Here is a 26,662-nt window from a genome sequence, read left to right on the forward strand (position 1 = left end):
TACCCTCATTTTTATCCAGATGACAGCCCTTGTAAGGCAGGTTAGTTTGAGATTGGAGGGAGTTAGTTCTGCTGCCATTGTGGTTGTAAATTCAGACCTCGGTTTCATCTTCCTTTGGCATCTCTTTGACATTTTTCTTATCTCCAGGTGATTGCTTCTGCAATAGAAGCCTATCCAAATTCTCTCCGTATAAACTGGGTAAGAGAATGGCCTGGACAGACAGTTCTTTGCGTATCCCAGACTTTCTGGACCTCAGAAGTGCAAACAGCTATGAAAAATGGCCAGGAGGTAGGCATATTTGAATACCAATGACTCTTCTAACCAGTATTTCCAGAGATGGTTGCTAATGATATTTTCCCTCGCACAATGATGTCAGTTTGGAAAACAATGTATATTGTTTTGGTGTGTCAATAATTTGAATTCAAAAAGCTGTCTGTTTGCATTAACTCTGAGGTAGTCTTGAGACCAGTGGGCATGGCTGCCTGGTTACTGACACAAACACACACTTGTCTTTGGTAAATTCTAGCTGATCTCATTCATTTTTCATGGGCAGAAATTGCCTCTCTGAGTGTAGTTATCTTCAAAATCACAGGTGATTCTGGGGATGAATTAATCCTCTCTTATATAGATCTTTCTTAACACCTGTGTAGGTGATTTGGGCTCTCCCATTAGGAATCCACCAGCATACTGTTAACTGTCAAAAACCTGGAGGTTAGTTTTAAACAAAGCACAATGGGTGGAGTTTTGTGAGTTTCTGTGGCTATGTGGCAAATTATCCATCTGTATGTGTTTTTTTTCCAACCTCCCTCAGGCCCTTGAAAGTTACCTGGAGCAGTGCAATGGGCAGATTGATGGCATTGTCACCTTGGTGCGAGGGAAATTGTCAAAACAGAACCGCGTGACTCTTGGCGCGCTCGTTGTATTGGATGTTCATGCCAGGGATGTTCTGGCATCCCTCGTAAGCAAGCACATCATTGATGACAGTGACTTTGAATGGCTAAGTCAGCTTAGGTACTACTGGGAGGTAAGTGATGTTGGTGAATCCTATTAGGAGGCAATTTCTGTTCACAGCTTTTCAATTTAGATTCACTTGCTGACACAGGAGGAAAGATACACGAATATGAGCAATTTTTTTCTTTTGCTGATGACAAAAGATATCTCACCCATCATTCTGTGGACTCTGAGGTAAGATGGCTAATAGTCATACTAATACAGTTTATAATTAAAATGACTTTTTCATCACCATGTTCCCAGCACACTTGCTGAATTTGCAGGAGACTCACAGATAAAACATTTTCTGTCAAAAGACCGAATTTAGTTTCCTTGATCTTGCTGGAGAAGTCTAGATTTTACTTTTCCCCCCCAGCACAGTAATGTATGTTTGAGCTGAGTGGCCTTAATCTGACTCTTGTGAATCAGTATTTATTTCCTGAGCCAAGTACTGAGCATTTGAACTGGGGTTAAAATGAGTAGGACAGAGATCTAAAATATCCCATTGATCAGTGCAAGATGACCCCTGGGTTTAAAGTGTTGCTGGTTTGTGTGAGGTAGTGAAGACTGCTGATCTTAAAGACAGGAAAAATATCCACTATGGGCCCAATGATTTAGGGTATTTATTCTCCAATTTTTAATACCCATTTTTAAGAATGATGCATGAGGGTTGTGGCTGCACAACTGAAGGCATTCTTGAAGGATACCAATAATCTAGACCCAACAGATTGGAAATGATCAGTACACACCCCTATCCACAAAAAAGGAGACACAAGAGGCTGCAGCAACTATAGGACCATAGCACTAATCTCCCACTCAAGCAAAATTATGCTCAAAATTGTGCAACATAGGCCCGTTCCGGACGGGTGTGAAGTACGTATCCACTTCCTGATGCCCCTAACCCTAGTACATACTGGATATGTACAAAATGGCGGCGCCTGTTCCATATGGGCGCCACCATCTTGACGTAGCGGATGCATAGCGTCCGCACGTTTCACCCCGGATGTGATGCCACGAGTGGCGACTAGCGCCTTGCGGTGTCACATCCGGGGCGCAAAAAGAAGCGCCATTTTCAGGCTTCTTTTTGCTCTGCTAGGGAGCCGTGTGGTACGGAAGCTGCTGCTCCCTTGCAGAGCAACTGGCGGTGCCCGCAGACCGCCGCTTTTAGGCGGTCTGTAACATGCCATAGACTCGAAACACACATGGAGAGAAAAATCCCAGAGGTCCAAGCAAGATTTAGGAAATGAAGAGGCAGTAGGGCTACATTGCAAACATACGATGGCTAATGGAGCGCACCAAAGAATTTTTAAAAATCAGCATGTGCTTTATTGTCAAAGGCAAAGTCTTTGACTGCATAGATGATGAAAGGCTATGTAACACCCTTAAAGATGTGGGAGGGCCAATACATCTGATAGTCCTGATGAAGAATCTGTACTCAGGAAAAGAGGCTACTGTCAGAATAAAACATGGAGAAACAGAATAATTTGCAACTGGCAAAGGGATCAGACAAGGCTGCATCTTTCCACCCTACCTATTCAACTTGTATGCAGAATGTATTGTAAAAAAATAATAATAACCAGGCTTGGACACAGAAGAAGGAGTGAAAACAGGAGGAATGAATATCAACAATCTGAGATATGCTGTTGCCACTATAATACTAGCAGAAAGCATTAGAGACCTCGAACAACTAGTACAGAAGATCAAAGAAGAAAATGCAAAGGCAGGGTTACCATTGAATATAAAGAAAACAAAAATAATGACCATGGAGAACTTACACATATTCAAACTAGACAATGAGAAAATAGAAATAGTAAAAGAATTCTCATATCTGGGATCATGCATTGATAGGAATGGGGACTGCAGCCAGAAAATCAAAAGAAGATTAGGAATGGGGAGGACGGCTATGGAAGAACTAGAAAAGATGCTAAAATGCAAAGATATATAACTCAGCCATTGTATTCCCTATTAGCATGTATGGATATGAGAGCTGGACAGTTAAGAAAGGAAATAGGAAGAAAATAAATTCATTTGAGATGTGGTGCTGCAGAAGAGAGTACTTATGATTCCATGGACAGTCAAAAAGGCATACAAATGTGTCCTAGACTAGATCAAGCCAGAAATCTCCCTGGAAGCCAAGATGACAAAACTTTGGACACATCATGAGAAGGAATGAATCATTGGAAAAAAAACCAATAATGCTAGGAAAGGTAGGGGGAGGTAGAAAGAGAGGAAGGCCACAAGCTAGATGGATGGACTCTATTAAAGAGATCATGAGAATGTGTTTTCAGGTGTTGGGCAGAGCAGTGGAGGACAGGGGGTCTTGGAGATGTCTCATCAGCAGGGACGCTATGGGTCGAGATCGACATGAAGGCAGTTAACAATAAACAAAAAGACCCACTTCAATCTAGTTTTATGTCGTATTTTGGCATCTAATTGGCTTTGGTCTACCTGATGGATAACCTTTTTCTAGAGATGAATAGGGAGATTGCAATATTGGTACTTCTCCACAGTCTCTCTCTTTTAATACCATTTACAGTGATATTTCCCTGGTTTATCTCTATCAGATGAATATCTAGCACATTGTTTCAGTGATTTTGTTCCTACCTACGGGGACACTTCCAGACAGTAGAACTGAATCAGTGATTTCCATTTCCTTGACACTTGTGCTATGGGGTTATGTCGAGTTACTTTTATTGGTTATATGACTATTTCCCAACTCTGGCTTATACCAATATGAACCTACCCAAGCCCCCAGCATCTGCTTTGGAGGTTTGCTCATTGGTCTTTCATTCTTTGAAATCAGACTGATGTGTAGCAAGCACGAGGCTTTTGCAGTGGTTGCCCCCACTTCCTGTCTGGACTCCTCCCTACTTCTTTGCAGCCTTTATGCTGATATGTTATTTAAAACAGTGCTAGACCCAAATGATGGTCTGTGGATAGGTACTAGTGTCTGAGCCATTTGTTGCTGATCTACTGCAAGTTTCCAGAAGAGAATAATTGTAGCCAATAGGCACAGATAGGTTGCTAGTTCCTGGCACATTACTGGGGAAAAACCCTGTCAGGCTGTCACATCAGATAGATGAAGAAGCACTTATCTAATGCACTCTTGTTGTTAAATATTTTTTTTTTACTTCTGCTTTGAAAAGTTTTTATCTTAAAAGTCAGGATATAAATGAATAAAACAAAAAAGCCACTCAGTAGTCAGGTATTAATTGCAAGCTTCAGAGCCTAAAAATGATTTTTAAAAGTAATTCATTCCCATTGCTTTTACAGTGCTTTAGAAGATTCACATTCCCATGAGGCATTACAATGCTGGGAAAGTAACTTCTTGTGTCACTTGTTTCACTGCTTGTTTTTATTAAAACCTTAGAATGGACAAGAGAAAGGGATATGCTTAATATCTTTTAAATTGCCCTTAAAACATACATTGTGAAAGTAACCCAGTAAAGTAATACTTTATTATTACACCAGTTAAGTAATACCACTTTATTATTGCATTACTTTTGAAATGTGAGTTTGTTATATTCTTGTTACCTCAGTAACTAGTTGCATGCAATAATTACTTTATTACATTACTCATTACTTTTAAGTTCTTGCAAGCTTATCTATCTTCTTCTAGTTACATTTATTTCTAGTTTTATTATCCTCCAAATTTCATGTTTTTCCACAGGAAGGGCATCTACAAACAAAGATGATCAATGCTGGCTTGCGGTATGGATATGAATATCTTGGCAATACCCCTAGATTGGTTATTACGCCACTTACTGATAGATGCTACAGGTAAATCACAACTTCCTGGGTGTGTTAATGTAGTGATAATGTAAATAGGTCACCTATGTTTAGCAATCTCACAATGAACACATGAAATTCTGTTATTATTATTAGGCATTATAACTGCTGTTCATACAATTAGAGTATTCTAATTTTCATGGCAGCTGGAGGCTCCTGTGCCAGGGTGCATTGAAACTGCTCTGGGTTTTAGCCTGGACTTCCAATGAGCTACAAAAGTGTAGCCCATAGGCTGCCTGGAATTCATGGCCTTCACTTTCCAACCCCTGCTTTTCATGGAAATCACCAACCACAACTATTAACATAGTCGTACACATATATTTTAAAATAAAAGGTCTTTTACTGCATATATGCTTCCAAGGTTTTCCAAATGTCAATATATTTCTTTTTGAGAACATAATCTGACTAGCATTTTAAAATCTGCTAGATACCTAATTTCACATGTTCCATTATGCAGTCATTCTGTCATTCACTCCCTTTTTGTTGATAGAATTCAAAGAAATAGCCATGTTAGTCTGGCAAAGCAGCATGCAAAGGGATTGCGTAGCACCTTTTAGACTAACTGAGAGAAAGAAGTTGGTAGCATAAGTTTTCCTGGACTTAAGTGTACTTCATCAGATACATGGAGTGAAGGGCCTAGACACAGACCTTTGTTGCTGTGAATGAGCTGGTTGTATGTGTGAATAGCAATAGAAATGCAAAACCTGTGGATATGCTTATGAGGTGACAAGTTCAGTTTTAACTATAGCCACTGGGGTGCAGAGGCAGGAAGAAAGATGTTGTCTTAAGTCAAGGTGAGTAGATAACCACATGAATGGTGGAAGGAGTATTGGAATCTAGTGTGATAAATGGACTAAGAGAGCCCTCATTCTCTGAAGATGCCAGCCACAGATGCTGGCGAAACGTCAGGAAGAAAATTTTCTAGAACATGGCCCCATAGCCCGAAAAACCCACAAAAAACCAGCCCTCATAAGGTTGGGGTGTTAACTAGTGTTATATTAGGTGTAGTGTGTTAGGCAACTATTGTCTTTGTACAGTCCACTGTTGATGGACTAGAATTTGTGGATATACAGTGAGACCTCACTATCCATGGACTTAGCATCAGCGGATTTGAGCATCTTCAGATGGCAAGCCCGCTTTGCCTCCAGTGGTAGTGTGTGTTCGCAGCTGCACCACCATTGGGGAAAACTGCACTGAGATCCTCCCTCCCTCCCTCCCACCTACCCACCCAACCACCCACCTACCCACCTACCTTCCTTCCTGCCCCTGAAGCCAGTCCTGGTTTAGAAGCCTCAGAGGGGGAGGGAGGGGGGAGAGAGGAAGGAAGGAAGGAAGGAAGGAAGGAAGGAAGGAAGGAGGGAGGGGGGAGAGAGAGAGAGAGAATGGAAAGAAGGAAGAGGAATGGAAGGAGGACTTCAGTGCATTTGTCCTTAATGGAAGCACGGCCATGTGGCCACATTACCATTGGGGTCAATGGCACTTGAGCTTCCACGGATCCCTCGTGGCTACCAAGGGCTGACTGTATTGCCTACTGTCTCTTTCCAATTTTCCTTTGTAATTTATTTTTAAATTGTTTTTGTTCAAGGGCTGCTGTCTTGAGATCTAAGGTGGAATGTCCAGGAAGGAAGTTTGTTCTGCAACTGGTTTTTGTCTATTCCCATTCCTAATATTTACTTTGTATCCATTTAGCTTTTGGTTCAGAGGCTCACCTGTTTGCCTAATATAGATTGCTGAAGGGCACTGCTGACAGAGGATGGCTTATATCACATTAGAGGCTGAGCAAGTGAAAGTACCTCTAATATTGTGGGTGATGTGATTAGGTCCTGTAGTGACGTTTTCTGAGCATATATATATATATATATATATATGGGCAGAGTTGTCATCTGGGATTGTGGCAAGGTCTTGTATCCCTCTCCCCATCTGCATTGTGTGTCTTCCAATAGGTAAGTAACTGTATGAAGTTGGGAGGCTGTTTGTAAGCAAGTAAAGACCTGCCACCAGGAGCCCTTGAAGGGGCAGCATTATTGTCCAAAATGGATTGTAGTTCATTCATGATATCTCTGAGTGGTCTCGGCTGGGAGCTGTACCTGAACACTAGTGGAGTTCTGCTATCTCTTGTCTTTAGCCTGTTGTGTTACAAATTAGTCCTGGGTACAAGTCTTTCCTTGTGGATTTGTTTCATATGTGGGTACCATAGCTTAAGGAATGCATGTTATAATTCCATGAATTTGGCATCTCTGTCTTGTGGATCTGAGGAGATGTGATTGTCTCGGAGGGCTTGGCTGTAAACTATTGATCTGATAGTGTGTTCAGGGTGGAAACTGCAAGTATGTACATATGTGTAGTGGTCACTGGATTTCTGATAAAATGTGGTGCTTAGATGTCTGTTGTGTAGCTGTATGGTGGTGTCTAGAAAGTGAACTTATTCTCTTGATAATTCCATGTTAAGATTGATAGTAGGGAGGAAGTTGTTGAAATATTGGTGGAATGTCTGAATGAGAAGACTTTATTGCAAGCACTTAACTTTGTAAATCATTCTTTGCTGGAGCCAATCTTAACTTTACTCTGGTCCATTACAGAATTGTTATTTTGGCAATGTTTGCAGATGTGTCAGTACATCCTAGGAGAGTAAATTTACTGTAGAGCAAAGAGTACCTGTATTTCAACAAGTATCACATTATTTGCTGAATATTATCTGCAGCTCTTCTCTTTCTAATTTCAGAACTCTCTTTGGTGCTCTCCACCTTCATCTTGGCGGTGCCCCAGAAGGCCCTGCTGGAACTGGAAAAACTGAAACAACAAAGGACTTAGCAAAGGCTATTGCTAAGCAGTGTGTGGTTTTCAATTGTTCTGATGGACTGGATTATCTTGCCCTGGGAAAATTCTTTAAGGTGCGAATGAATGAATATCGACCAACATTTAGTGTTCAGAATCAAAGCACACCATTTTAACAAGGCTTGAATGAGAAGCAAAGGCTATATATTCATAGTCATCTTTGTGTGTGAATAGGATCTAAAGCATAGAATTAGAATAAATGGATAGACCTTTTGCTTTACTTCAAAGTGGATTCCTGATTTAGTTTCAAACTAAAAATAAATACTGGAAATGAATTGGTTTTTGTTTGTCTCTTGATAGGGCTTGCTTTCCTGTGGTGCTTGGGCTTGCTTTGATGAATTTAACAGAATTGACTTGGAAGTCCTTTCTGTTGTTGCTCAGCAAATTCTTACTATCCAGAGAGGTAATTTTTTTAAAAAATCAATGCTAGTTTATGATAAAACCTTTTTACAATTATTGTTAAAACAATACCTTTCTCCCTTTATTCATAGGTATCAATGCTGGCTCTGATATACTAGTGTTTGAGGGGACAGAGCTCAAACTTAACCCAACATGTGCTGTTTTTATTACAATGAATCCTGGCTATGCTGGACGCTCAGAACTTCCCGACAATCTTAAGGTACATTAAACCAAAATTTAGGGCTGGAACCCCAAATACTGTTACCAAGAAATGAGCCCCATTGAATTTTTGTGTAAGCATACAGAGGATTACATTGGAGGTGTATTTCTTGCTTGTTTTCCTAATTAAATTTTTATTGAGTTTTTACAATGAAACACATGAAGTCTGTAGAAGAATGGCAAAAATAACAACAGCAACAATTAACTACAAGGGCCAAGGGTATGTATCTGATGAATAGTTATTCTACAGCAGAATCAAAAGATTAGTTTTCAGCAAGAGCCAGAGAGTCTGGCTTGTCAAGGTGTAGAGCCTCAGTCCAAAGATCCATCTGTGAAGTAGGAGGTTGGATCCAGTGGGAGTGATGATTAACATAGGCCCTGTACAGACTGGTACTTTGTGCCGGCCTGTAGGCAGAGTCAGGGCACAGTGTCCTGACGCTGTATACCCTGACTTCACCCCCAGGGCGTCATGATGCTGTGTGGCATTCCAGACGGCATGCAGAATCATGGCGCGACTCCGGCGCTGCATTCAGATGATGCAGTGCCGAAGGGGTGCCATTCAGCTGCACTATGGCGCCCTTTGGAGGGTGCTTTTTGCGGCTCCTTTTTGTGTCCTCCAGTGGCTGGATTTGAGCCACGGCATGAGGTTGCTGCAGCTCCGATACAGCCAGGAAAGGGGCGGTCTGTATAGCCTCATAGTCAATAGAGATAATTCAGTCTTGAAACGTGTCACTCCATAACCTCATCAAAGCAGACAGTTTCTCCATCAACAACATACCACAAATTCTAGACCACCAGTTCTCAATGGTTGTATTTCTTGTTTTTAAAATATTTTTTTACCTAAAGCATCAAAATGAACCAATATTTTATTTTTTCATTATAAAACAAACTGATATCTGGGATGGTAGTGGTGGGGACGCTGACCTTGAAAAGCAGGCCCTTCCCTGAGATGTATTTGTGCATCTGTGATATTTGGTGACTGCCACTGTTGCTTTCAAGTTAGATCAGGACTGGGGAGCAGGTAGACCTCCAGATGCTGTTGAACTGCATCTACCATTATCCTTCACCAAACTCTGTTCTAGCGATAGTGATAGGAGCTGTAGCCCAACAACATTTGGAGAGTTACCTGTTTTCCATCTCTGGTTATCTTATGAACTTATGGCATCAGGTGTCCTTTCTGCCTTCTAGTCTCTGCCCTTTCTCCCTCCATCATCTTATAGGGTTTCTCAGGGAATCGTCTCCATGACACTGATATGCTGCCACTACAGTACATACTTGCTGCATCCCTTCCCTACTGTTGTATCAGCAACTGCTTAGTATAGCAGGACAGAATGGAGATTCTAAACAGGAAAAGCCACAGAATCTGATGTAATATCCATTGAGCCAATGTCAATGTCCTTTGCATCTTGCTTGTAGACTTGCCAGAAAATCTGGTTGATCATTGTGGGAAAGAGAATGTCAGGTTAAATGAATCATTGACTTGTCCATTGGGGCTCTTTGGGGGTATTGCTTATACAATATGAAAGGAAACAGTTTTCTGTATTTCAACCAAATCTCTGGCCCAGTTTTCATCAAGAAGTCTCATGTTAAAAGTTTTATTCATCCAGTTTGTTTTTGTTGGCTCAGGGAAACTTTTATATAATAAGGATATTGAGTTTCATATTCCTTATATAGGGATGGTAATGGTTGAGTGAAATCCAGTGATGTACATCTGCCATCACCTCCATCCCATTCTGCTCTAGAGGGTTGGGAGAGCCTCTGAGCAGATTTAGGGGTGCATGGGGCAGGGTTGTAAGAGAGAGGGGGGCGTGCTCATATGCTGTTAGATGTGGTCTTTACCAGTTCAGGGAAAAGAGTATTATTATATTATTGAGGCTTATCACGGGACTGTAATGCTGTTATGCACAGAGCATGAGAAGGTTAATGTTTTGGACCAAAAAGTAATTTTTGTGAATTCTAGTTATTCAGGAAGATCGTGATGGGACTCTGCAGTTAACCTGGCCATCAATGTTTGTTTAATAGGCTCTGTTTCGAACTGTGGCTATGATGGTACCTGATTATGCTATGATCGCTGAAATTGTTCTGTACTCCTGTGGATTTGTTACTGCTCGACCTCTCTCTGTGAAAATTGTGGCTACCTATCGCCTGTGTTCTGAGCAGTTGTCTTCCCAGCACCACTATGATTATGGGATGAGAGCTGTGAAATCAGTGCTCACTGCAGCTGGGAATCTGAAGGTAGAGAGTTTTGTGGTTTGATTAGAACTTTGTATCCCAGTATTTTTTGGAAGTAAATCTGTGTTTCTCATTCATGTCTGATGTTGAATCAAACTGGGAACCTTCCATGGGCACATCCCACAATTGGAAGAAGGCATTTTGTATAGGGGCATCACAGAATTCTAAATAAATTGCACGAAGCATTGCACAAAGGGGCACTAACCTGTGTTTGCATCTTCAAGATTTTCCTGTGCTACACAGTGGCCAGGCTCATAAATCTTTTCTGGTTTTGTAAACCATCAAACTGGCAATGAATATTAGGGCAAGCACTCCTTTGCATTGCAACTGTGGCACTTGATCCCTGTGTTGTATTAAGCCTAAGAACCCCACTGCCTTCAAACTTTAACAAAATGCTAATGAACAAATCAGAATAATAAATTGGAATCAGTCCTGGAGCTGTTGGTGAAAGTTCTTGCGAACCCAGTTGGTGATCAGATGAATGGATTTACTAACACAATGTTGTTGTATGCCACTCAAAGGATTACCATTAAATATATGTGCACATCATATTTCTCCCCCCTCTCTTCATCCTTCTTTTTATTTATATTCCAACTTACTCACAAAATTAAAACATACCAAATTAAAACATGTAATTAAAATATACAAAAGATCAGCATTAAAATAGAATTAAACAGTTAACCATATTAAAACAATTGGAAGCATACATTTCAAAAAGATGTTTACAAAGGAATCTTATTCATGCATCACAGGACTAGAGAAGCCTTGAGTAGAGATTTATTTAGAATTTTCATAGATTGAAAACTGTCCCCCCTCATACTGAATATTGTGACATTCCTTGGCAATATGACAGGTTAGCTATTTTTTTAATGCAGTTTGCACATACCCTTTAATGCCAAACAAAAAAAGGAGAAGTTTAGGAGGAGCTGTAATGCAAGAACCACAATAACATCTCACTAGAGCAATTTTCCCCAACACAGAGTGATTTTAAAATGTGCATATTGTCCAGGCTGGTGTTGAGGATGATGTGTATTGTAATCTAACACATTTGGAAGATGTCAGGTTGAGGAATGCTGACCTACTCTTTTAAATGTGAACTAATAGCATAATAAATTAGTTTTGTGTTTTAAAGGCTTCTTAGAAGTTTCGATTATGTATATTTGGAACACGATAGTAACAGTAAGAGTTGCCAGTTAGGCATACTTAAAGGGAATTTTCCTATTGAAAACTTTGGCACTGCAAATAAAGCCAAGCACTTTAACTCTGAAAATGATTTTGCATTTTTATATAGCTCAAGTATCCAGATGAAAATGAAGAAATTTTGTTGCTTAGATCCATTATTGATGTAAATTTGCCTAAGTTCTTATCCCACGATCTACCACTTTTTGAGGTAAGAAACTTCAGTAAGTAAAGAAAGTGCATGGGATGCATAAATAATATGTACAGTTAATGGGTGAATTACATTCTCTGATGACAGTCTCATGCTTCCTCTATTGGTGAACTGTTATAGGCTTACTTGGAATTCTAGTTAAACATGTTAACACTGGATATTCAGCTGGTTTAAAGAACAGTCCTCTACAAAATGTTGGGATAAAAAAATAGATCAGCTAACAAAACAGCTATTAGACAGTTCAGACCATTCAGACAGTTCAATTGTGGAGTAACTATTCTGCATAAACCCTAGCCTTTTTGCCTCAAAAGCCCCACATGTGTTTTTCTCCTCAAAATAATTCCTGTGCAACACTTTGGGATTGTCGGATGCCATGGAGAAGGAGTATTCATTTTCCCCCTTGTTAGGAAGAAAACTAGCCTGACTATTTGTCCTTGCATGCAAGGAGAAAATAGTTGAACATTTCCATCCTTACCCACTTACCTTTAACTTGTAGTGGGTCCTTCTGTCCCAGTCTCTACTTTAAAGCCCAAACCCCACCGCAGCCATGTTTTTTGTCCTATTTTTGGTAGGTTGGCATGGCATACAATCTGAGTATTTTGAGCTCTCTCTTGTCTGACAGCTATCTTTTTACAACAATGTGTTTATATTCCTGGTATTAAAAAATGTTTATTTTCCATACTTATACTACCTATAATAGTTATGGTTAAAATATACTGTAATTTTTATTTTGGCAGGGCATCACTTCCGATTTGTTTCCTGGTGTTAAGCTGCCGAAACCAGATTACAACGACATACTAGAAGCCATCAAGATAAACTGCGATGCAATGAATTTACAAATGACTAGCTTTTTTTCAGAGAAAATCTTACAGATATTTGAAATGATGATTGTGCGCCATGGCTTTATGATAGTTGGAGAGCCCTTTGGAGGAAAAACTTCTGCATATCGAGTTTTGGCAGCTGCCTTGGGTGATCTGTGTGAAAAAGTAAACAATTATTTATATATTTATAGTATTTATAAACTGTAGGTTGGGAATGTCATAGATGGTGAGTAGCTGAGGTGTATGCATGGCCACTCACTGAGCCCCTGCCTCTTTCTACCAGTCTCCTGTCCTTGATGGGTCTCCTAATATCCCTGGACAGGAGAAAGAGACAACTATGAAAGACCTTGGTTCCTTGGCAAAGCACCATGTTCTTGCCAAACAGGGACTGCAGGTCTCAGCATGATGGCAGGAACATGGTATTAATTGCCTGCATTTCTTTTATTGTTACTCATGGCCAAATTAAGTGTATTATCTATGTTATAGCTATACAAATGTACACACATGCATAAAAATTTTGATGAATGAAATGTACCATAGATTTATCAAATGTAATTGATTTTGTATATGTAGGGGCTTATGGAGGAAAATAAAGTGCAGATCACTGTTATCAACCCTAAATCCATAACCATGGGGCAGCTGTATGGACAGTTTGATCCAGTCTCCCATGAATGGTCTGATGGTATCCTAGCTGTGAGTTTTAGAGCATTTGCTTCTTCATCTGTAAGTATTCAGTAAGATTAAAGTATTTTGTCATACAATTATATAAACATATATTTTGGTTGTTGTGTGCCTTCAACTTGTATGTCTTCAGGTTGTTTCTAACTTATGGTGACCCTAAGGCAACCTTATCACAGGGCTTTCTGGTGCTGAGACTGTGTCTATCTCCCTAAGTCACCCAGAGAGTCCATGGCCAAGTGTGGAATTGAACTCTGGCTCCAGAGTCATAGTCCAGTGCTCAAACCTCTACACCATGCTAGCTCTCAAACATAATATATATCATATATGTTACATATAAAAATATGTTATGCCAAAAGAAGACTCCTCCCTCACTATGCACTGCATACCTCTAAATACATGTCCACCATAAACTAGTCCACCATAATTCTTCCCTCTCCCCACCTTTTTGATGATATTCTCATCATATATTGCTGCATAGTCTCATATGCTGCATCTTAAGGGAGACATTCCTTCCTATGTGTGAGGAAAGGAGGAATGTGTCTGTTAAGAGGGCCTGACCCAGCATGTGAGTTCACATTCTTTGTATCAAAAGTATATTGTTTTTTCTTTCAACTCAGACACCTGATAGGAAGTGGCTAATTTTTGATGGGCCAGTTGATGCAGTATGGATTGAAAACATGAATACTGTGCTGGATGATAACAAGAAACTCTGTTTGATGAGTGGTGAAATCATTCAGATGTCACCACAAATGAGCCTTATTTTTGAACCAATGGACTTAGAAGTTGCCTCTCCTGCTACTGTAAGTTTTCATCTTTGGTATGCTCTTTCCAGTAGTGAAATTGTGTCACATTAGTATTGTGGGGGAACCTGCTTAACTCTGTTTCCTTTTATCCTGAAAGATGCTGGATTTGTAGTGTGATTAAAAAGAGCATATGACCACTGCTTTTAACTGGGGTGTAACTGTCTAAACATCCTATTCATGGAGAGATGCACTGGGAATCACTGGAAGTAGGGAAGAGGAGAAAGCCATTTGTGGGCCACTTTTAGCTTCAAGCCTGTTTTTCAGGACCCAATGGCCCACTATTTGTTTTTGCATCTCTCCACCACAAATGTCCCTTACTTTCCAGGGAACCTGAGGGTAATTTTACCATGTTCACTGCCCAGCTGTTTCAAGCTGGAAGTGCTTCTGGATCACTTCCTGATTTGCAAAAGGCCTCTGCCGGGCCAAAACAAGCCCATGGGGACAAAAACATGAGATAGCCCACAACCTCAGAGAAAATGTAGCCTTCTATGTTCCAGTGAGGGACTTACTTGGTCTCTGGATCTTGGGTAGCTGACCAACCCTGGTGTAAAAGGAATGGTCATTTTAATGGCCTCTCTGCTTTAAAAAACAATGACAGATCTTAATAGCCTTGAATATTAATGAATGAATGGATGCACACATGTGTGCATGAGTGAGTGGTTCATTAATTGTTTTGCTTGTAAGATACAGCATTTGTTATTATTGTGTATCTTTAAGTATTTTCCGATCTATGATGAACCAAAGATGAACCTATTACTGGGTTTCTTGGCAAGATTTGTTCAGAAGGGGTTTGCCTTTGCTTTTCGATGCATTCCGGGTTGAAGTCTCTCTCAGCCCACACTTTTTTGAAATTGGAGAGCTTCCGGCATAAAAAATTGGCTGGCTGAGCGAGGCTTTCACCTGGCATCCCGCATAGATCGGTGGCGATTTAGTTATGATAACATCCAGGGGCATCCTGGATCCAGAACTGAAGCCAGAAGAAGTAAGCTGGCTTATTTGCCCAAGGGATAAGCTCCCTTGTTTCTCCTGCCTCGCTGCTCTCACCTATCTGAAGATCTCCTCTTCACTTAGAAGACCCCAGTCTTTCTCCTTCATTGCCCCTTTTCTCATTGCCCCCTTTCTCCTGAATCTTGTCTACTAAACTGGCAATTCTCAGTCTTTAGTCTTCCAGACATTTTGACTGTCAGCTCCCAGCATCCTGCATCAGTGACCATATGGGCTGGTGCTTTTGAGAGTTAAGGTCCATAACACCTTGGGGACTAAACTATCTGGGGGACCTGAGTATCACCAGTAAAAATGTCATATTTATTGCTTTCAGAGCCTGCCTTGAAACACACCTTTTATGCCAAGTCTTTTTGTACAGCTCTCTCATTCCCAAATGGCATTGTAACAGGCAGTGCAATCCTAGCAGAAAGATACACTGACTATATGGAGTTAGAAATAGGAAGAAGGTGCTTGTGCCAACTAAACTGGATTTCTACCTGCCACATCCCATTATACTGTCATAACTACCTTTTGCCATCAGAGATCATCCAGCAAAGGGATTTGTTGGCACAACTCTTGAAAAGCCAAAAAGAGTGCAAGAGGTGGAACAAGGGAGCAGCTGAAATAAGGCAGATTCAGGCTTCCCCCAGCCCACAGACACAGTTAGGCCTGGGCCAAGAAAGTCCTAAGTAGCTTCCATCATCCTTAGATTGGGTGGGATTTGGATTCCTCTAACAAGCCTAGTGTTCACTCAAGCTGGCCCTTGATCATCTTGGTGAATTCAGATTTGCCCCTTAAGTAAATATGTGTAACTGGAATAGATACAAATTCTCAGATGTCAAAACGTAGATTATAAGGTCCCTGAGGCAGGAGTCTTGTCCTCTGACACTTTGTAAAGAGCCATGCCCACAGATGGAGCTACGTCAGTAAATAAACAAATAAATAAACCTTTTAAAGGCAGCTTTGAAAAGGATTCAGTCATTTAATTACTCCGCCAATAAATACTTTCTGCTTATCTTTTGTTTCTGTTGGTGTAGTCGCTGATGTTGTTTAAAGTTTAATTCCCAAGTGCTCTACACTTGAAAGTTAATTTCCTTGAAATCATTGGGATGTTTCTGAGTGAATATATTGAGGATCAGCATGCCAAGTTCTTGTTAGCTTTTATTCTTTCATATAATTGCTTTTCTGGTTCCCTGTTTTTCTCATTTGGATTCCCACTTTCTTAAAGAGATGGTTTAACAGTGTTTGTTGCAACGCTGTAGACAGAACCTGACTTCTCTTTCCCTTGTTATTTGCCATTTTAAAAGTGGGACATAGATCCTTTGTCTATAGACTGGATTTTGTGTAATGGGTATGTTAAACTGCATACAGCCATTCTTCATCTATAGTTATTTTCAATTTGCTTTCCCCCTATGTTTGTGTATGTGCTTTCAAATCCTCTATCGACTTATGGTGACCCCATAAATTTCATAGGGCTTTCTCAGGCAAGGAGTACTCTGAGGTGGTTTTGCCAGTTCCTTCCTTGTAGTTTATTTTTGAAGATAAAAAGGCAGTTGAATTTTTCCACACAAAATTGAAACAGATTGTTTGATAGCACTACCATTGACTAAACCCAATGTTTTTATTTATTCATTTTGAGTATTTAATATTTCATATACTAACCAGTTTGTGCATTTTGGTAAATTTTCCAGAACTGAACTGAAATTCTCTCACATTTGCACCAGCAAGATTTGGTTGGTACTATAGCATTTCTCAGCATGCAGAGAACCATATTGTACTTAGCTATTATATAAGTGTTGTAAAAGAGGAGCATTTCAGGAAAACAAAATGACAACTCAAATTTAGTACTAACATGATTGAATATACAGGGATTTCTGCTTTTCTGTGGATGCTAGCTGAACTAAAAGCTTCCACTGTTTTTACCACAGTGGCAGGCTGTGTTCTCCCTTGTATAGATAGCATTTGTATAGCACACAAAAAACTGCTGATGACATGATTTGGCCTTACTCTATGAAAACATATCCTCCTTCTGCAGGTTTCTAGATGTGGCATGGTCTACATGGAACCTCAGATGTTAGGCTGGAGACCACTGATGCTGTCCTGGTTAAATCTAATGCCACCCACTGTGACCACAATGCATAAAGACTTTATAACAAGCTTGTTTGACAGAATAATCCCACTTTCTGTTGAATTTATTAGAAAGTGTACGAAGGTAAGGTAAAGAGTGGTCTTATACAATGAAAATGGCCTCTCTGGGTTTTATCTATTCATTTTTAATCAATCAATCAATGTATATCTCAGGTTTCTTCCACCAAAGAACTCCAGGTGGTAAACACAGAGTTCCATGCACTAATCAGATCTGAACCTGCTTTTAGGTTCAGTAAAATGTGTGCATTGCTATCATGTTCATAAGATGTTGTCATGGATATTTCATTTCTTGTTCAGAGTACATGGCCAATTTTCCATGCTACCAGTGTATAGTGCTGTGTCTCTGAGTATCCCTTGGAGCCAAGTATTGAGGAAATAGTGAATTGCATGGAGCCATCAGATGCTAGAGCATAAATATGCTGCCAGAGCTTTCCACTCCACCAGGGCTGTATGGGTTCTTGACTAGTGGTTCCTGATTTGTAGGTCATCAGATGTTAATGGATGTGAACACCCTGACGTTCTGGTTAGCATGGTCAGTGGTGAGATAGTCTACAAGTTGTAGGCCAGTAGCATCTGTAGATTCCCAGGTTGGGAATCTCCATGTCCTGGTAGCTCTTTATGGCAGTTTTGTTATAGATGGGTGTGGATCCAAAATTCCAGATGCTCCTTCATCTTGCAGTTGCATAACCCGGTTCATACTCTTGGATCTGTATTCCATGCCAAAAGATGGGAATCACTTTGATCTCTGATTCCCCCTGCCATCTCTGTTATCATTATTCGTTACATTTTGTCTTTTATCTTTAAAGTCTTTTCTTACTAGGTAGTAAGAGAAGACTTTAGAGATACAGGGCAAAATGTAACAAAATTATGGTTCTCCCTGCCCACAGTGTTTAATATTATATGTTGTTTAATTGTTCAGAGTAAATGTAAATAAGCCATACTGTGCCTTAGTAATCAAAACACAAAAGCCTAGTGTGTTGTTCCTGTACTGTGGAGCATGTGCCTTTGCTTTTCTAGGAGCTGTCTCCTACAACAGACACAAACTTGGTTCGGTCTTTAATGAACCTGATGGACTGCATGATGGATGAGTTTCACAATGAAGCAAAACTTAAAACCGTTACTGACCGGGAAATTTTCTCTTGGCTTGAGGTGGGAAAAGTTTTTTTTTTTAAATGCACTGACTAAGAATCACAATTTGAGTTCACCTTCCTGAATCATTGGGGAGAGAGTAGGCCAGATGGTGATGTAAATATTTCATTTGACTGTTTTAAGAAGGTGAATTTAGGGGATTGGTAAATTTGGCAATAGACCCAATACATTATAAATGTGCAAATGCAATGCATTATATTCAGTGAATCAGACTTATTTCCTTAGTACAGTCAGGTAATTGTGGTGGCTGCAATCCAATCTCTAGCAAAGGTGGAAAAGGTGAAAAGCTCTTGCATGTTTCTACGTGCACCATGTTCTATGGATACTCTCCCAATCAACATGATCTTGTTTGTTTTCTTTAATAAAGACATTACAGCAAGCATTAAAATGCAAATCTCAAAGGTTTGGGTTTGGGTTTGGTACATGAACACTTGATACCCAACAGGAATGTTGAGTGCAGAAAGTTTTTGTGCATGTTGCTGGCCTATCCAGCCCTTCCCAGTCCATGTTTTCTCATTTTAAAGAACAATACAAATGAAATCATTCTGCAACAAGTTTGTTATGCAATATCACTTTTTAAAAATAAAGAATCTGGGTTTTTTTATGGGCCATCATCTTTGAATGATTTTTAGAGATGAGCATGTTCCAGCTGCATTGTTTTCATTCAAGAGTGATAACTCTTTGACCTTTTGTATTGTCTGGACCACAGTGCTCAGTACTTTTTCATTGTTTGTGATGTCTGGGGTTGATGGTGGTTGTAGGATGAAATGTCTTGAGCTGCAAGTATTCCTTGTACCTGAAGCTCTCTGGCAACTTGTGTTAGTCATGAACACCTAGGTGCAGAGTTAAGTACGGGCCAATACAGACAGGCCAAAATAAAGCTGCTTCGGGTCACTTTAGACTAGAGGTATGCTGTTTAAATGACACACACATCTTAAGAAGCCAGAAGCTGCACCAAAGCTGTGCTCCAGTCTTTAGAACTGGAATGTAGCTTTGGTGTGGCTTCTGGCCTCTTAGGACGCATGCATCATTTAAAGAGCATACCTCCAAAGTAACCCAAAGCAGCTTTTTTTTTTTTTTTTTGGCCTGTCTGTATGGGCTCTACATTAAGTAGTGAGCAGAGTTAACTATATTAAGCCTAAAATCTTGTGTCCCCCTAATTGTAAATAGCTTCCACTGAACTTAGTAGGACTTATATCTATGTAAACATGTGAAATTGCATTGCAGGACAGTAATCTTATGCACATGTATTAAGGGGTAAGCCCTGTTGAACCTATGGTAGTTGGTTTTTACTTCAAGGCAATCTTGTTCAGAATAACCCTGTAACAGCACCTCCACCAGACTTATATAGTTTTGTTTTAGCCCCACTGGAATCAGTGGGACTGGTTAGTCACAACTAACATAATTCCCATTGATTTCTATGGGAAATCTTTCTTTCTGCAGTATGATTGTTGCAGAAAACTTAACACTACACCAGTGTATCTTATAACAAAGGGAGTGGAAAAATATTGATGTCTTGTGCCAACATGCATATTTACACTCTTATGTCCATGTGTCTGGGTACATGCTTGATAAATATGCTTTAGTGACCCATGACCATATGTATGTCTTACATTCACCTTTTATATATAATTCTGCCATCAATTGCAATGTGTAAAAATACTCTTCTTCTTCATATATATATATATATATATATATATATATATATATATAGTTGCCTTGAATCTCATCTTGGGAGAAAGGCAGGATATAAATTCAATACAAAATAAAGGAAATAAATGAATTTTATAAACTTTTTCCCCTTTAAGAAAGAGTGATCTGCAAAAGAACATTGCCTTTTGATTTTATTTATCAGTTTGCTGCACAACCCTTGAAATAAACAACTTCAGGGTACTTTCAGGGTGCTTTACAATATAAAAAGATAAGCATCATAAAGAGATAGTAAGACAACAAATAACTCAGCAGCATAAAACAGGCAATTAGCTTTTCAGGTAATATAATTCCTAGGAAAGAAATGAGATAAGCCTTTGGCATCAAGAGTAAAATGTTGGGCAAACTACCTTGTGGACTGAATTCTATACATAGGGCTTTACAAGAGAGAATGGCAGTAAGCAGAAATTGTTGTGACCTAGGGTCATGTCTAGTGAAACAACATCCATCAGTGGAATGGGAATCCTCCAGAACCAATTTTGATGGGAAGGGAAGGGAAAATCTCTTTTGTGAGTAGAAATCTTCTTATGCAGGATTACAAATTGCCTCAAACTGCTATGCTGTGAGAGAGATCCATTAACCATAGCAGGACATACATTCGAGTAAGCATGTCTGAGATTGGGCTGCATGTCTTCGCCTCATAGTTCTTTACTTTTGCCTTGTTTTGATTCCTTTGGTCCCTCTGTTCCATGTATTTTCTAGAACGTTCAGCTCCAAGTAGGATTACATAGCTAACTGCCCTTTCATGTGTGATTCCTTTTCAACCATCCAGAGCACATTTGTTTTTGCACTTACCTGGTCTGTCGGAGCCAGCTGTATAGAGGCTGACCGGCTGAAATTTGACAAGATCGTGCGAGAGCTGCTGCAAGGGCCAATGAGTGATCAAACAAGAGAAAAATATAAATTGTTGAGCGGTCTTGAGTACCTACGTGCAAAAATCCTGACTGTCCCATATCCAGAAGATGGAACAATTTACGATTACCGATTTGTCAAAGATGTAAGTGTGTTTATTCTGATTACTTGGTATACTCCTTTCCACTGTAACCTGCATGTAAAATTAATATTCTTTACTTAATTAGGAAATTCATTCTGCAGAAATGAGTTAATGATATTTGGAAGAAGTGGCATCCATTTATTAGAAACACATTTTTCACTCCATTGCACGATGACAAAGAACAGGAGAAACAATAGGTGCTACTGAATGAAATTAGCTCTTTATCTCTCTTTTTTAAAAAAAAAAGATTGCAAAGGGCATATTTCTGCCAGAATTGAGCACTTTACAATCACATTGCTTTTAATGAGAGAGTTGATAAAGCATATGCTTTGCTCTCCTGTTGAAATCAGTAGGATTTAAAAATGGTTTCTGTACTAATTCATTGTTTCAAAACTGGACAGCCTTGCGTGAGGAAACAGTGCAAATACTTTTATCACAATTAACTTGTTAGAAATAATCAGAAAGGATGCAGTAAATAACTTACTTATTTACTTACTGTTAGTGATTTTGGTACACTTCCATGTTTACACATACATGTAAATATACACATGTGCACCTACTCACAACAACAACAACAACAACAACAATAAATTTTTAGTTTTTTTGTGGGTTTTTCGGGTTATGTGGCCATGTTCTAGAAGAGTTTATTGGGCACATAGCCCAAAACCCCCACAAAAACCTATGGATGCCGGCCATGAAAGCCTTCGACTTCACAAATAATAAATTTTCCCAACTCTCCTCGAGGCTCAAGGTGGAAGACAGCATGTTAAAATACAAAACGCAAAAACACAGAAACCGACAATTAAAATACAACACTATAAAATTATGAACATACCTTCACAAAAGTTCATGTACAAATTAAAAGTCATGATTTAAAATTGATTGGATTGGCCTGCTGGAAGAGATATATCGTTAATGCTGTTTTGAATGCAGTCTGCACTTTCAGATGTTGATTCTCTTGTGGCAGGTCACCCATTTGGAAGGGATGGAAGCTTAAATCCCATCACTGCTCAAATAAAAGAATGGGCTTTGCTTCTCTACATCTGAGCAGGTTGATCAGCCCTAAAGAAATATTTTGGCTCTTCCAGGGCTGGCTCTAGATATTTTGATGCCTGAGGCAAGGTACCATGCCCATTCCACCAAGAGAATGGACAGGCAGTTGAATCTTACTTCTGCACTGGTGGCAGAAGATCTTCTTGCACCGTGGAGACAAGAGCCTAGCTTTGGAAACACAAGATAGGCTAATCTTGAGAACACAGAAGGAGTAATATAGCTCTTCTTCCAGCATCTGCCATCTGAGGGAGTTGCTTCACTCTGTTTTGTGGTGGGGCCAGCCCTGCACATGTGGTCCTGTTTTCGAGGCTGAGCACTTTAGCACACCACATATGTTACCTGAGCTATTCTCGATGCAGCAGGGGATGTGCCTAATCTTATGAGAGAAGTGACAATATATTCCCATTTTGACCTTTTTCTCGCTCTTGTGATTTCTAATAGTTTTGATGTGATCTTTTGAAACAGGGAGCAGGAAGGTGGGAGCCTTGGATAGATGCACTTCAGTCAGCTCCACCTATCCCAAAAGACATGTTATTCAACGAAATAATTGTGCCCACTCTGGATACCATTCGATATTTTTCGTTAATGGATTTGCTGACAACACATCAAAAGCCTTCAATATTTGTTGGACCAACAGGAACTGGCAAAAGTGTTTATATTATAGTAAGTGTATTTGAAACTTGATATATGGATTTTGTACAACTGCAAGGAGAAATTCTTCTATTTGAAATTAACCCTCCTGCTTTAGGATGGAACATTTTATTTCTGGGGGTCATGTCTTGTTGAAGAATCTACATGAGATTAAATTTTATCACCTCCACATTTCTGGAAAATGTCCTGAAAGTTCAGTGACTTGTCAAGTACAATTTTTTATATGAACAAAAACAGCTGGGACAAAAATTGTCCCGTGTGAGCTATTTAATGGAACAAAATGCCAGCCAATTTAATGGAACAAAAATATATTCCATGCTGTTGTCTGTTGAACCAGCATGTTTGAAGCCAAACTGATGTATATTGGTTATCAGTAGATTGGTTCCATTTTGGAGGCATTGATGTTTTTTCTTACAGGGGTGGTGGTAAGAGGATTGGAATTTAATGGGGTTAGAAAATACACCACAGAATAGAATTGTATATTTTGTTTTGTTTATTTTTTGATTCTGTTTTTTGGATGAAACATGCTTGATCCTGCACTGAGGATGCAAATAATCAAGTGTTTTATTCTCCCATGTAAGAATGAGTGATTTCACAATTTTCCCCTTGCTGGCTGATAATATTATGAGAGGTTTCATACATTCAGTGTTTCGCTGTTGAATTCCAGTAATAAGAAACTTCAAAGAAAAAGGAGCGCACATTGTGAAAAGAGGATAATCCTAGGTTTAATTAGGAGATATTATATGTTCTAGGGGAAAGCATATAGAAAAGAGAGTGAATTGTGGTGCTTTAGACAGCACTGTGAAGAGGAGATGATTGTATATGAATGGTCTAACAAGTGTTGGCCATAATGTGTGTGGGGGGGAGTGGGGGAGGGACATGTATCCATTAGGCTTCACTTCAAGTAGAAAATGTTTGTCTTGGCAAAATTTTTGGGCTGGCACTGATACAGTGAAAACTGAAGGGGGGGAAGGTGTGCAGAAGTTTTAAAATAAATACACAAAGTACGAAATTAAGCCCTTAAGCGATGGGTAGAAACGAGTAAGGCCCTGTCTTCATTTGCCAGAACATCCAGGGTGCTTTTGGAGTATTCTGGCTCCAAATTCCCCCTGAATTCCCCCCATCTGCTCTCTTTTGCTGTGAGTTTTCAGCTCTTGCAGCAAACAATGGGCAAATGTATTCCCATGCAGTCCACATTTGCTGCTTGGCAATGCTGCTGCGGTCAGAACATGGTGCCCAGCCATGTTTTCGACGTTGGGAGCCTCATTCTCACCACAGAGTGACTTGAGCCTGCAGTGTCTGTGCTGGGAGGCTCTCAAGGACCCTGAGTAAAAGCAATCTCAATTGTTTGTAAAAAGAGAGTCGAAAACCCACAGTAAAATGTGAATTATTTAAATGTGGGTTAGTGGGAGGAAGCCCTGAATCGGGCACAGATATTGTGAAGACAATCCAGATCTGATTTAGGTTTTTGGCCCTGTGTCATGTAAACAGGATACAGTGAGCCCAGGGGGAGTTTGGGGTGAATCACTCCTGTAGACAAGCCCTAAGGTAGTCTTATAAGAAAATAACTGACAACTTTACAGTTGGAACAAAGGTTTGAGGCCAGGGTATCTGAAAGATCACCAGCACAGGAACTTGGCAGAATTTTATGGTCTTTGGAGGCCCTGTTGTTTGTTTCTCACCTATAAAGGTTGGTGTCAAAGCCTCTCTGTGATACTATCCCGATTGTGGAATTCCTTCCTTGGTGAGGGGAGCTTGGCCCTGTCCTTGCTCAGTTTTAGCCATGCAGTAATGATGTTTTTGCTCCATTCGGTTTTTAATGGTTTGTGCTTTTTGCAGTTTTAATGAAGGTCAGCTGGCAACTTGGTCTCTTGTTTTGAGCTTGTTTTGATATTTTGCTTCTTTGCACACACTGTCTTCTGGGTTAAGAGGTGGGGTATTAACACATAACAACAAAAGCAGAGAGACAGACATGTAACAGCAGTGCATTTTGCTGTGTTTCTTGTGTTCCAAACTTTCTGTTATAAAGAAAACAAACATTCATTCTTATCTCATTTTGGATTAATATTATGATAATGTTTTATGGTGGCATTTTCTGTCAGAATTTTTCATTTTGAAGACTTCCTAAGAAGTTCAGAAAAAAAATTACTGTTGATGGCCAGTTGTTTTTTTACAGGAGCTTATGTGCCATGGTGAAATCCAAATTAATAGATAGTGTTGCTTGTCTCATTACTGTAGTATGTGCATAGCTTTTGCTGTGATTGGGTGCCTATTGTGCTGCGCTGCAGAATGGACAACAACATAGTGAAAACAAAAAAGAGCAGAGTATATGGTTGACTGTGCAGAGTTCACACATAATGGCAAATCATGTTGTGATTTGTTGGATTTTGGCTTATTGTTTTTGAACCCATTCCCTGCAAACATGGTTAGCTTTCTGCAAACCCTGGTAAGCCCATGGTGAATGTATGGTTTATCATCTCTGGCTTACTTCAAACATAGTACATTGAAAACTAGTTGCTCAGGTTACAGTTTGTTTACTCAGGAAAGAAATTTTGCTTTCTTTTCAACAATTAAGATAATGGTCTTGTGTTGACTCCTTAATTTAATACTGATTAAATTATAATTATGATAAAGGGTCTATTCAGAATGTTTTTGCATATCTTTAGAAATATAAATCTTGCCACACTGAAACTACTGTTTTGACATTCAGTTGAGTCATTTTGAGTTCCATGCCATTACCCATGTAAGTGATATAAACTTAGGGAATCCTTATCGAGAAAAATGATTGTTATAATCACAGTCAGAAACTTTTGGAAAAAACAAAGTAATTGTTGCATCCTGTATATTCCTTTTCTTTCTGACTTTCTTCACTGTAAATGAATTTTTATTCATGCAATTAATTCTTGCATTAATGTTATGAATAATTAAATTTGCTCTGTGGTGAAAAGTAGAAAGTGGCCTCCTACAATCCTTTGGAAGATACTGTTATTTATACATTTATTCTGGTTAATACGAAGTAACTAAACCGGAAAATTATTTTTTCAATAAAGGCTATAATTAGCTTTTATTTAATAACATTTTAATATGTCTTTGATGTATTACTCTTATAAAATATTAGTAACATGGGACCAAAAGTTCAGAGAAGGCACCAAATAAAAGCTTATGTTTTAGCTGAAAAATTATACTTGGCAAAAATTAAATATTAATTTGTGCTGATTAGTAGAAACTTGCAAGGCTCTGACTGTTTCAAGCTTGAGGTTTGAACCAGACAGTCCAAATAGATATTGGGCCTCAGTGTCTTGACTTCTGCCCCTCTCCTCTTGAAATAGTTGTGGATCCCCACTGTATGTCATAGGCTACTATCACACCAGAGTTAATGCAGTTTGACACCACTTTAACTGTCATGGCTCCATCCTGTGGAATCCTGGGATTTGTAGTTTGTTGTGGCAATAGAACTCTCTGACAGAGAAGGCTAAATATCTCACAAAACTACAAATTGCAGAATTCTATAAATTGAGCCATGGCAGTTAAAGCAGTGTCAACCTGCTTTAATTCTGCAGAGTAGATGCAGCCTTAATGTTTTCAGGTTGCAAATTTCCCCATCCCTCACAAGTGAGAGCCAGTTATGTGAAGCAAGGGGTCCACTACATTGTGGGTTCTTTCAGAAGTAAGAACATTGCTTTTCAAAAAGGAATTTGTTCCTCTTACTTGATTACAGCATATAAAGAAGTACTTTCTGCTGATACGTATTACAGTACATAACTTATTGTTCATTCCTTTTCAGAGGCTTTTTTAAAAAAACCTTTGGGATTGA

General features: G+C 39.4%; 1 protein-coding gene across 1 annotated transcript in view; it reads left to right on the forward strand.

Moving 5' to 3' along the window:
- Positions 1-26,662, forward strand: part of LOC149313647 (dynein axonemal heavy chain 7-like) — a 200,027-nt gene that overhangs the window by 74,113 nt on the left and 99,252 nt on the right. Inside the window, exons 21-35 of the mRNA XM_089519551.1 lie at positions 148-288; positions 812-1,024; positions 4,661-4,770; positions 7,502-7,670; positions 7,915-8,017; positions 8,106-8,233; positions 10,255-10,467; positions 11,756-11,854; positions 12,592-12,840; positions 13,249-13,398; positions 13,974-14,156; positions 17,179-17,355; positions 18,309-18,440; positions 20,923-21,147; positions 22,663-22,860. Coding sequence (XP_089375677.1) covers positions 148-288; positions 812-1,024; positions 4,661-4,770; positions 7,502-7,670; positions 7,915-8,017; positions 8,106-8,233; positions 10,255-10,467; positions 11,756-11,854; positions 12,592-12,840; positions 13,249-13,398; positions 13,974-14,156; positions 17,179-17,355; positions 18,309-18,440; positions 20,923-21,147; positions 22,663-22,860 — 2,490 coding nt within the window. The remainder of the gene's footprint in view (positions 1-147; positions 289-811; positions 1,025-4,660; positions 4,771-7,501; positions 7,671-7,914; positions 8,018-8,105; positions 8,234-10,254; positions 10,468-11,755; positions 11,855-12,591; positions 12,841-13,248; positions 13,399-13,973; positions 14,157-17,178; positions 17,356-18,308; positions 18,441-20,922; positions 21,148-22,662; positions 22,861-26,662) is intronic.

The sequence above is a fragment of the Sceloporus occidentalis genome, unplaced genomic scaffold, assembly GCF_023333645.1.
Source record: "Sceloporus occidentalis isolate IW3139 unplaced genomic scaffold, rSceOcc1.0.p SCAF_4, whole genome shotgun sequence".
In the NCBI taxonomy this organism is placed as follows: Eukaryota; Metazoa; Chordata; class Lepidosauria; order Squamata; family Phrynosomatidae; genus Sceloporus; species Sceloporus occidentalis.